General features: G+C 35.9%; 2 protein-coding genes across 2 annotated transcripts; one reads left to right on the forward strand and one right to left on the reverse strand.

Moving 5' to 3' along the window:
- Positions 1-6,767: 6,767 nt before the first annotated feature.
- LOC114926085 (uncharacterized) lies at positions 6,768-11,728 on the reverse strand. Its single transcript, XM_072230102.1, has 4 exons — positions 11,720-11,728; positions 10,333-10,705; positions 9,722-10,026; positions 6,768-9,393 (listed from the first exon to the last, which is right to left on the reverse strand). The coding sequence occupies exons 1-3, from the start codon at positions 11,726-11,728 to the stop codon at positions 9,749-9,751; spliced, it is 660 nt and encodes a 219-aa protein (XP_072086203.1). The 3' UTR covers positions 6,768-9,393; positions 9,722-9,748.
- LOC112784269 (F-box/kelch-repeat protein At3g23880-like) lies at positions 6,975-9,160 on the forward strand. The gene has a single exon (XM_025827420.3). The coding sequence runs from the start codon at positions 6,975-6,977 to the stop codon at positions 8,277-8,279; it is 1,305 nt and encodes a 434-aa protein (XP_025683205.3). The 3' UTR covers positions 8,280-9,160.

Consider the following 11,728-nt stretch of genomic DNA (forward strand, 5'->3'; position numbering starts at 1 on the left):
GAGATGGTTACCATGTTGGTGGGCGTCTGTCGGGGCAAGCAGGGTCGCAAGCTCGGTGATGAGCAAGGGAGAGGCCGTCGGGGCAACATGGGGTGGCGAGCGTGCCTTCGATGAAGGGGCAGCGCGACGATGCTGCGGCAATGGGCGGCGGTGGGCTTCAACGGTGGATGGCAACATGAGGGAGGACGCGTCCACCGAGACGCGATTGAGGAGGGCGACGCCAGGGCCGGGGTGGCACGATGGAAGACAGCGACGCGAGGGAGAAGAGCCAACGTCAGCGTTGAGAGAAAAGAAGAATGACGTTGAGAGAGAATTAGAATTAAGGTAAATGTTGAGAAAACTAAAAATAAAATCTCACTATATTTTATTAATTAAAAATTTGATTTTTAAAATTGAAATTAACTTTTTTTTGTTTAACTTGTTTAGAAAAGTATTATTTTTTTTTTACTAAAGATAGGAGACTCGAACCCGCAACCTCTTAATTGAGTATGGGAAACTATGCCATTTGAACTATTACTTATTGGCTTTAGAAAAGTATTGTTCTCTCTTATTCATACGAGAGAAATTATCCTCATATTGAAATTTTTTTTATTTAAACGAGTTTTTTCAAATTATTGTTGATTATATATTTAAAAATTTAATATTTTAAATCTCACTAAATAATATAGTAGTTATTTTAAAATTTATAATCATTTAACTTTTTAAAAATTATAATTTTTATTATTGTTTAACTTATACGGCAGAACTCAATAATCGAAAAACCAATTTGTGGAATCACTTGTTGAATCTTAATATTTTAATATAGTTTTTTTTTAAATAACTACTGTATTTATTTAGTGAGATCTAAAATATTAAAACATTTAAAATAACTACTATACTTATTTAGTGAAATCCAAAATATTAAAACTAGTTATATACTAATTATATACTTGTAGTACATTATTAGATACCAAATAATAATAAATATTTTAAAATAAAATATCTGTCTGATTTAAAATTATTACACATATAAAATCTTTTAAAATAATTTAAATGTCTTATTCATATATTTTAAAAGATTTAAATTTTGTTGCCGAGGTTGATCTGTTTTTGTCCAGTTATTTTTATGGATTGTTTAGATATAAGGTTTTTGTCTTGGAATATTAAAGGGGCGTCTAATAAAATGGTTTGAGTTCATTGCAAAGAATTAATTCAAAATTTTATCCAACTTTTTTCATTCTTATTGAAACGCATATTCCTTTTGAGAGAATGAAAAGTTTTTGGAGTAAACTTTGTAAATCTTGAGTAATTAGTGAATAATTAGCTAATAAATTAATTATTAATCAAATAAATTAAAAAATAGAATTTTATGATTTAGTGAGGTAAAACTAATTAAAACAAGAATTTTGATACTACTTTTAAAGAATTTGGCCTAAAATTGAGTCGAACGGACCGAACCGGGCCGTATTGGGTCCAAGGCGCAACGCAACCCAATAATATAAAAGAGCTTCAGCTCTTCCTCTCTCCTCCAAATGAAACCCACGCTGCAAGCTTGCATGAGGGAGGAGGAAGAAGACCAAACCCTCACTCAATAATTAAACCTCACATAACTTTTGAATCGAAGCTTCAATTGACAAGTCGTTAACGGCCACGTGTTCGTCTCGGAATCCTCTACGAAACTCACCCCATAATTTGGTAAAGAATTCATCTTTTTCTACCCAAATCTTCCCTTCTCAGTTTTGAATTTGAGGGGTGTTGAAATTGAAAATTTATATGATTTTGGTATCTTAGGTTCGATTTAGCTTCGTGGATTTGCCGGGTCTTATCCCAATTTCGCATTGGTAAGGTGAGAAACGTTTAATCCTTTTTAAGTTATCTAATTAGTGAACCCTATGGTAATTTAGTGTTATTTGGTGAAATTAGTTTGGATTGTGTACTTTGGAAACAAATTGGTGGTGTTAGAGACTTGGTACTGGACTCTGGGGAGCCGGAGACCCGTTTGATGAGACTTTGAAAACTTGGGTATCATGGAACGGTAACAAATTGTGACGTTCTGAGTTTACGAGGAATCGGCCAAGGTATGGTTTTGGTTTCTTGTCTATAATATGTAATGTGTCGTGAAAACTTAGGCTAGTTGACCCATACGATATTGTTATTTTTAGATGCAGGTTGAGATGCGCCTCGCTAGGCATCTGAAGTTCTATTGCAGCGAAGATGGGAGTTTGGGCTTTTATATTTTGCTATGTGTATATATATATATATATATATATATATATATATATATATATGCTTAGTCTTCTCCTTTTATGTATTTTACCTTAGTGCCTCTTAGAGGCTTTTGTTGGAGAACTAGGGTTTATTATGAGAACTTTAAATATGGGATTATAAGTATGTATGTATGTAAATATTCTCCAGTCAACCCTAGCTTCGCAGGCTGAGCTTGAAGCTTGACTACTTTGTATCCTTGATCCTCTATTCTTATGTATATATGTTTATATGTATTTATTTGCGCTTAAGTTTTTCTTCGTTACGTTGTCGCTTCGTGAGTGTTACGACTTTTGCTTTAAACTTTTCTTCAAAAGCTCATAGATATAAAACTTTTTCAACTATATATATATATATATATATATATATATATATATATATATATATATATATATATATATTTTAGAGGTCGTAATATCTCACCACCTTCGTTTTATGAGTTAAGCATAAGACTCTGTATGGTAGGGTGTTACATTATGATATCAGAGCAGTTCGTCCCCGTAGAGCCTGAGAAATGGACTGACTATGCCTCTGAGCATACTCTGGTTGTGTGTACATGCTATTTAGAATGTCTGCTTGACATATATAGCATAAATATTCATGAGCGTTACCTTTGGAGACTCGAAGCACTAGACTTTAAATATTAAGACTGATCACCTTAATATCAATTGTTCGGTGTGGACAAGACCCAAATGGCATCTCATGGACGCGAGCGAGATGATACGACTGATTTTAGGGTTGCTGTTGTGCAAGCTATTGCTGAAAAAGGATGGAGCGGGTAACTTAGGAATTGTGATGGAGGCGGTGATGGATTAAGTGGAGAGACAACCAAGGACTAGAACTCGTACGGCTGAATAAATGGTCGACAGCATTTAGTTAGAGAGATAAAGAGATTCAAGGAGTGTTCTGGTAGAATATATGACTGACTAAGATTTTAGTGGCTTATAATCAGAGTAACGCTGTGAAAGCGCAGTGAATTTGGTGGCCCTAGAATTGTAGAGACGAGAGAAAGGAGACTTGGGATATGGAATGATTTCGAAGGTTGTCGTAAGGTCAGAGATGGAAAGTGTGAGTGTGTGGTTTAGGTTTTGTGGGATTGACTTCGATCAAGGAATTGAAGAATTAATAAGTATTTGAAATAGTTGAGAAGGATTAGAGATTAACTTGAATTAGATGGAACTCTACAAGGGTAAGGAAGTTTGCAGTCATCGAGAAAGAGTTAGACGAAACTAAGAATGAAATATACGGGTTTAGCTTAGGCTTGAATTTGATTAAGATTATGATGTTGTACCTGAGACTAGAGAATGTGAATTTGTGTTTGAATTTAAGTTGGAAGAATAGCAAAATGAATGATAAGAGGTCGGTTTTGAGAGTGAATTTTCGAAGGTGAAAATTTCTGTTAGGAGGGTAGAATGTAAACTCCGAGTAATTAGTGAATAATTAGCTAATAAATTAATTATTAATAAAATAAATTAGAAAATAGAATTTTATGATTTAGTGAGGTAGAACTAATTAAAACAAGAATTTTGACACTAATTTTAAAGAATTTGACTCAAGATTAGGCCGAACTGGCCGAATCAGGCAAACCAGATCCGTATTGGGCTCAAGGCCCAGCCCAACCCAATAATATAAAAGAGCTTCAGCTCTTCCTCTCTCCTCCAAATGAAACACACGCTGAAAGCTTGCACGAGGGAGGAGGAAGAAGACCAAACCCTCACTCAATAATTAAACCTCACATAACTTTTGATCTGGAGTTTCGATTGATGAGCCGTTAGCGGTCACGCCTTTGTCTTAGAATTCTCTATGAAACCCACCCCATAATTTGGTAAAAAATTCATCTTTTTTTATCCAAATCTTCCCTTCTCAGTTTTGAATTTGAGGGATGTTGAAATTGGGAATTTATATGATTTTGATGTCTTAGGTTCGAATTAGCTTCGTGGACTTGCCGGGTCTTATCCCAATTTTTCATTGGTAAGGTGAGAAATATTTAATCCTTTTCAAGTTATCTAATTAGTGAATCTTATGGTAATTTTAGTGTTATTTGGTGAAATTAGTTTGGATTATGTACTTTGGAAACAATTTGGTGGTGTTGGAGACTTGGTATTGGACTTTGGGGAGTCGGAGACCCGTTTGGTGAGACTTTGGAAACTTGGGTATCATTGAAACGGTAACAAATTGTGACGTTCTGGGTTTTACAAGGAATCGGCCAAGGTATGGTTTTGGTTTCTCGTATATAATATGTAATGTGTCGTGAAAACTTAGGCTAGTTAACCCATATGATATTGTTGTTTTTCATATGCAGGTCGAGATGCGTCTCGCTAGGCGTTTGAAGTTCTATTGCAGCGAAGATGGGAGTTTGGGCTTTTATATTTTGCTATGTATATTTATATGTATGCTTAGTCTTCTCCTTTTATGTGTTTTACCTTGGTGCCTCTTAGAGGCTTTTGTTGGAGAACTAGGGTTTATTATGAGAACTTTAGATATGGGATTATAAGTATGTATGTATGTAAATATTCTCTGGTCAGGCTTAGCTTCGCAGGCTGAGCTTGGAGCTTGACTACTTTGTATCCTTGATCCTTTATTCTTATGTGTATATATATATGTATCTATTTGCGCTTAAGTTTTTCTTCGTTACGTTGTCGCTTCGTGAGTGTTACGACTTTTGTTTTAAACTTTCTTTCAAAGGCTTCTAGATATAAAACTTTTTCAACTATATTATATATTTTTTTATTTTTAGAGGTTGTAATATCTCACCACCTCAGTTTTATGACTTAAGCATAAGACTCTGTGTGGTATGGTGTTACAAACTTGATTATTAGGATGTGGGTGTGGTTGAGGCTAGAGGTTATAGTGGGAGCATTTGGGTTCTTTGTTCCAATTCAATTATTACTGTGAGAATGTTAGACGTGGTTGATCAATGTATTAGTTTTGAAATTTCTATAGGCAATATTTTTAATTTTTTGCAGTGTTGTGTATGCTAATCCTCATATTCATTGGTGTATGGACTTGTGGCATGACTTGAGTAGGGTTTCACATATGATCCAGGGACCTTGGATTGTGCTAAGGAACTTTAATGAGGTTCTGATGCAGAATGATGCTAGAGAGGGCCTTCAGTAATGCTAGAGTAGCGCTATTTGCAGATACTTTGGCAGATTGTCAACTATTTGATATAGGAACTATTGGGAGAAGTTTCACGTGGTACAGGAATGTGAGAGGGGGCTACAGGTTGCAAAAAAACTGAATAGAGCGGTCATTAATCAGGTGTGGCGGCTTTTGTTCCTTGAGACTTATAATGAGGTTTTAGGTAGTCTCCATTCTGATCACCGTCCCTTGCTCATCAGATGCTTAAAGGTTGGGGTTCCTAAGAAGGGTCTTTGCCCGTTCCGATTTCAAGCTACCTAGATGACTCATCCGCTTTTTCGGAACATTGTTCATACAGCTTGGAATAATGGATCTCTGGATATTTGTCCGGAGTTTGCTAGAAGTTCAAAAGGATGCACTTACTTTTAATAGAGAAATTTTTTTAAATGTGTTTGTTAAAAAGAGGGAGTTGGAGAGGCAGTTGAATGTTATTCAGAGTTCTCTGGAGTATAGGGAAGATTCGGGATTGAAGGTCCAAGAACAAGATATTAATGAGGAGCTAAATATTATCCTTCTTCAAGAAGAGTTTATGTGGTACAAAAAATCCAGAGAACAGTGAATTCGATTTGGAGACAGATATACTAAATTTTTTCACTTGCAAGCAGTGGTGAGACGAAACAACAATAAGATAAAAGGGTTGTTCATAGATGATGGAACTTGGGTTACGGAGTCGCAGGTGTTGAAAACGAAAACAAATTCTTTTTTTCAAAAACTTTTTTCTATAAGAGAGGATGTTGAGTGGAAGACACATAGCAAAAAAGAATAGTCATAAAACCAAAAGTTAAGATATTAAATAAGGTAGATATATTTAATAATAAAAAAATTTAACTAAAATAAATTATAATTTTTTATTTAATACTTATTAATTATTATAAAAATTAATAAATATTAAATAAAATAAGTTTTTTGATTTTTTTTTAATTTATTTGACATTCTGATAAATAAGGATGTTAAATGTGTTGAAAAAATTCCCTAATAATAGAACGGCATATACTTCATCTACAATCTACTAGTAGAAAAGATTATCATAAGAAAGGATGTTGGAATTGTTGAGAAGTTCTCCTACTAGTAGTACGGCATGTTATTCAGCTTTGTTTGGTAAAACTTTTCGAATGGGTGTTTATACTTTTTAAAAATTTAAACTCCTCATTTTATGTTTGGTAAATTAAAAAGATCATATGTTTGTACTTGCATTTTTTAAACTCCTTTAATGGTTACTTGAGCATAGTAAAATTAAAATCAGAACGGAATAACGAATATAATTGTAATAAGATATTATAGAAATTAAATAATTAAAAAGCAAATTATTTAAATTTTTTTTAAAAGAAAAAAAGATAAATATGTTGAATATATTAGAAGGAGAGATTAGATAAGATAACTCGTTAAAATAAGATAAAATACTGATTTTTTACCTTTAATTTTATAAGTGAGACCATAAATAAATAAGAAAGAGAGAATAATAAATAATTAGAATAAACACTCGTCATCATCCAATTTTTTTCACTTGGGAAGATCTACTCACTCACAGGTTAACTAGTTAAATAACATTGGATTTTGTTTTTGATTTCTTATTCCTGCTGTTGTAGAGAATGAAGAGGGGTCCCATTCCTGATGATGATGATGATGATAGTGTTGCGAGGAAGGGCAAGGTTGTCACAACTACTGAGGGGTGTCCGAAACTGCTCCGCTGTACCACCACAAAACCACCGCCTATCCTTCTGGACGAGCTCATAGAGGAAATCCTGCTGAGGATTCCGGCAAGGTCTCTTGTTCGATTAAGGAACAGCGTCTGCAGTTCATGGAGAACCCTAATTTCCAGTTCCCAATTTGCCAAGGACCACCTTCGACGTTCAATGGCGGTGGATCCAGCCTTGACCCACCCACGTATTGCCTATTATAGCTTCAGGCACTTATACCCCACAATCGGAGTTTTCTCCATCCGATCTGTGTTCGAGAACCGTCCCCATGAACCCACCAAAGTAGTTGCCTATGAGGGACGACGCCACCGTCTCATCATTGGCTCTTGTAATGGATTGCTGTGCTTGCACGATAACGAGCGTGCCATGCTGTGGAACCCCTGCACCGGATTCACATCTCAGCCGCTTGAAATTGGTCGTATCTTCAACCTCTGTGGATTCGGTTATGATCATGTGAACGACAAGTATAAGCTTTTTCTCATTGAGGAAAAGAAATCAGGTGGATCTGTCACCAGAATTTTCACATTCGGCCCAAAATGTACCTGGAGAACAATTCAGGATTTCCCATATAGACTACATGACCCCAATAACAAGGCTATTCTGTTGGCTCCGGTAGGGCTTTTTGTAAGTGGCACTGGCACCCTTAATTGGCTTCTTTGCAGCAGTCGTACTAGTTTTGTCGCAGTTCTTTCCCTTGACTTGGTGAAAGAGACTTATAGTCAGATTTCCCTTCCCAGTAGGGATTCAGATGATGCTCTCCGTGTGTTTCCCCAACTGGCTACCTTGAGGGGTTGTCTTGCTGTTTGTTATGAGACTAAGAAAACTCATTGGACTCTCTGGATCATGAAGGAGTATGGAGTTCCTCAATCTTGGACTAAATTGGCCATAATCCCCCACCACCCACTGCTCGTTAATCCTCGTTCATCTTATGCATTAGAGCCTATGTACATGTTGAAAAATGATGTTCTACTGGTGTTGTCTCCTAGAGGCAAGTTTGTTTTGTGTAACTTAAATGATGGCACCATAGATTTTCCTAATATTGACAGCTCCGTTGATGGCATTCCCCAACTCCCTCCTTTGTCTCATGGTGCAGGCGGATGGATCTTTCACATCTATCATGAAAGCTTAGTTTCACCCTCGCACTTTGGTCTTCCAACTTGCTCATCTCAAATACGGTTATTTAAGCCAACACTATAATCTATTTTTTTTTTTTACCAAAAATAGGAGACTCGAACCCGCAACCTCTTAATTGAATATAGAGAGACTATGCCATTTGTGCTATTACTCATTAGCCAACACTATAATCTATTAAGCCTATTCACCCTCGCACTTTGGTCTTCCAACTTGCTCATCATCTCAAATACGGTTATTTAAGCCAAGTTGCTCATCATCTCTTAAGCCTATTCATTTGGTGAATAATATCTCTTTTGAATCGATAACTTTATTATGATTAAGGAGAATGTTAGGTAAACAATGATTTTTTTAAACAATATAAACAATAGATATTTAATTTATTAAATGTGCGAATAATTATTCTAATATTAGATTTAGATGGATAATTTAAGAGTGTAATGTACTTTTTATTTTATTTAATCTTCCAACTTGCTAATCTCAAATGCGGTTATTATTTAAGCCAAGCGTATAATCTCTTAAGCCTATTCATTTGCTGAAGAATATCCTACACTATCTCTTGAATCCATAATCATTAATGTGGTGCCTTGTTTTTTTGTTTTTTTTATAGATTCTGTCTTCGATTTAATTAGAATATTAGAATATGTTTTTATCATGACATGCTATATAATAATTTATGTTTTAGATGAGTTTGATTTTACAAAACTGCGAGTGTAATTTCTGCAAAGGTTCAGGTGCAAGTGCTATGTAACACCATATTTAACATGGGAGTATCTCAATTATAGTGAGATTAGTTTATCAAATAAACCATTTCTTATAATTAATTCGAATATAAGAACGATTCAATCAATAATAATAATCTTATATATTAATTTTGGCCTTCTTAAAATGGTAAAAACAGAATTGCTTCTAATAATGTAAGACAGACAAAAAAAAAAAAAAGTAAATTCGTTGTCTTTCGCTCTTCTCCTAACTAAAACATAATAACATCACCAAAATTAAACTCATTTTGCAAGCAATTAATAATGCAAGTGTGATACAGCAAAAAATTCCCAAATAAAATAACGTTAAATTTAAGATAAATAAATAAATAAATGAATGTTGAATTACCAGTAGGGCTTTCTAACATGGAGATGCCATCTTGGTTGAGAAAGTGATAAAGAGCCTTCATGAACTCCATCTGAATGAATATGGCTTGAAAAAAAGTTGAAAAATTAAACAATCCACAACCCTAATCCTCTATGATTTCTTTTGGAAAAATAAAATTCCGTTCAAAAAGGAAACCATAGTTATAAGTAATCGAGAATATTTGTCAGACTCAGCACCAAGACATAGAACAAATATACATATAGAGCAGTACCAAACAATCCAATTCTCAATTACATGAATCATAAACAATAGGTTGTCTAAAATATCCACAGAATCAATCAAATTCAGCATTAAAAAACATCAAAAACCAAATTTTGCAGTTAAAAAGAATGAAAGTAAAGATGGGATTTTATACTCACAAATTCCCCTTAATCTTGAACCATGTCTCAGCATTTGTGAACAGCAGCAAGATCATCTTTACGAGCACAATCCAATTTAATTGGAACACCAGACTCAACTATCACTCTCCAAACCCATGTGACAAATTCTATAATTCCCCTCCCAGGATCATGAACAACAGCAGCAGCTTCAAGATCAGAGACACATAAGAAGCTGCAATCATCAAATGCTGAACCACCATCACCATGTGTTGAATAGAAATGAGAATGGCTTGAACCACCGTCTTCTGCATCAGAGAAATACACGCTACCGTCATCATCATCATCTATTTTTTGCAACAGCAAGAAAATTTCAACAACACTTTTAGAAATTGAAAAATCAGCAGCATCACAAAATCAATGAGCAGAAGCACAAAATTTCAGTAATTATTTGATTTCCATGTTTAGCAGCTGCAACCAAATTTCAACAAAAGTTTCAGAAATTAAAAACACAGCAACAGCACAAAATCAATGAGTAGCAGGCTAGCAGCACAGAATTTGAATATTGATTTCCTTTCCATTAATCGATTCACAAGAGAACATTCAGACTAAACAGATTGATAAAAGGAAGAAGTGAAAGCAGTGCCACTAACCTTTGACGGATAGACGGACGGCGAGCGGCGACACGACGGCGACCTGCTCCAACCCTCGAACAGAGAAGCCAGCGACGATGCGGTCGACGTTCCGAGCTACAGCCAACAAGAGAGGGTTTGGGTTCGGAAAGAGGGAAGGAGGAAGCCACGGAGGCGCCGAGAACACGGACGGCGGCGGCAATGCAGCAGAACCGTTGAGGAGGAAGCTAGGGTTTTGGGCTTCAGACGGGGGTGAATGAGTGTGAGATTCGTGAGTGAGAGGCGGGCGGGGGGGGGGGGCTGGGGGGCTGGGGGAAGGGGTGGGTGAGGGTGACTTACCGGGGGATTTTTTATTTAAATATATAAAAAAAAAAATAATTACCAAAATAAATAACTAGAAAAAGAGAGAGAGAGGGGGGGTGAGGGTGACTGACCGGGGTCCGGGTGGGCTCTTTTTTTTCTTAAAAAGTCAAAACGGCGTCGTTTATACAGAATCGGCCAGTTTTCGGTCCGGTCCAACCGGCCAATTTAGCAATTCGAAAATTGACGGTTTTAAAATAAGGATCGAACCTTTTTTCTTGTCGGTTTCTGGTTGAACCGGTTTAATTAGTCGGTCCAGTCCAATTTTTAGAACATTGATAAAAATTAAAACAGTATTGCAGAGAGGAGGTTACCATGTTGGTGGGCGTCTGTCGAGGCGAGCAGGGTTGCAAGCCCAGTGACAAGCAAAGGGGAGGCCGTCAGGGCAGCATGGGGTGGCGAGCATGCCTTCTATGAAGGGGCAGCGCGACGATGCTGCGGCAATGGGCGGCGGCGGTCTTCAACGGTGGACGGCGACATGAGGGAGGACGCTTCCACCGAGACGCGATTGAGGAGGGCGACGCGAGGGATAAGAGCCAACGCCAGCGTTGAGAGAAAAGAAGAACGACGTTGAGAGAGAATTAGAATTAGGGTAAATGTTGAGAAAACTAAAAATAAAATCTGATTATATTTTATTAATTAAAAATTTGATTTTTAAAATTGAAATTAACTTTTTTTTTGTTTAACTTGTTTAGAAAAGTATTGTTCCCTCTTATTCATATGAGAGAAATTATCCTCATATTCAATATTTATTGTTTATCTTTTATTCTTAAATTTTATTTATGTTAATAGTCAAATTCGTTTCTGAAATATTACTTATTTTTTAAATTAGTTCTCAAATAATTTTTTTAGTCATATTAGTCCTTAGAATATAAAACGTAAGTCAAATTGGTTCTTCCATTAGTTAGATAATAACGTGCACGTTCAGTGCCACGTAGCATAATGACGTGGTAGGTTAATGCCACGTGTCAGGTTAGTGACACCTAGCATGCTGTCACTTGACGTAAAAAAGTTATTTATAATTAAAATAGTCCCTAAAAGTTCAGACGCAAGTCAT

Source organism: Arachis hypogaea, chromosome 20 (genome assembly GCF_003086295.3).
Source record: "Arachis hypogaea cultivar Tifrunner chromosome 20, arahy.Tifrunner.gnm2.J5K5, whole genome shotgun sequence".
Classification (NCBI taxonomy): domain Eukaryota; kingdom Viridiplantae; phylum Streptophyta; class Magnoliopsida; order Fabales; family Fabaceae; genus Arachis; species Arachis hypogaea.

What these genes read in the sequence shown, in the direction of transcription:
- LOC112784269 (XM_025827420.3), top strand. Translation starts at nt 6,975, where the DNA reads ATGAAGAGGGGTCCCATTCCTGATGATGATGATGATGATAGTGTTGCG.
- LOC114926085 (XM_072230102.1), bottom strand. An exon ending in CGTCCGTCTATCCGTCAAAG is followed by an intron (nt 10,027 to 10,332) that starts GTTAGTGGCACT and finishes TGCAAAAAATAG; the next exon opens with ATGATGATGATGACGGTAGC.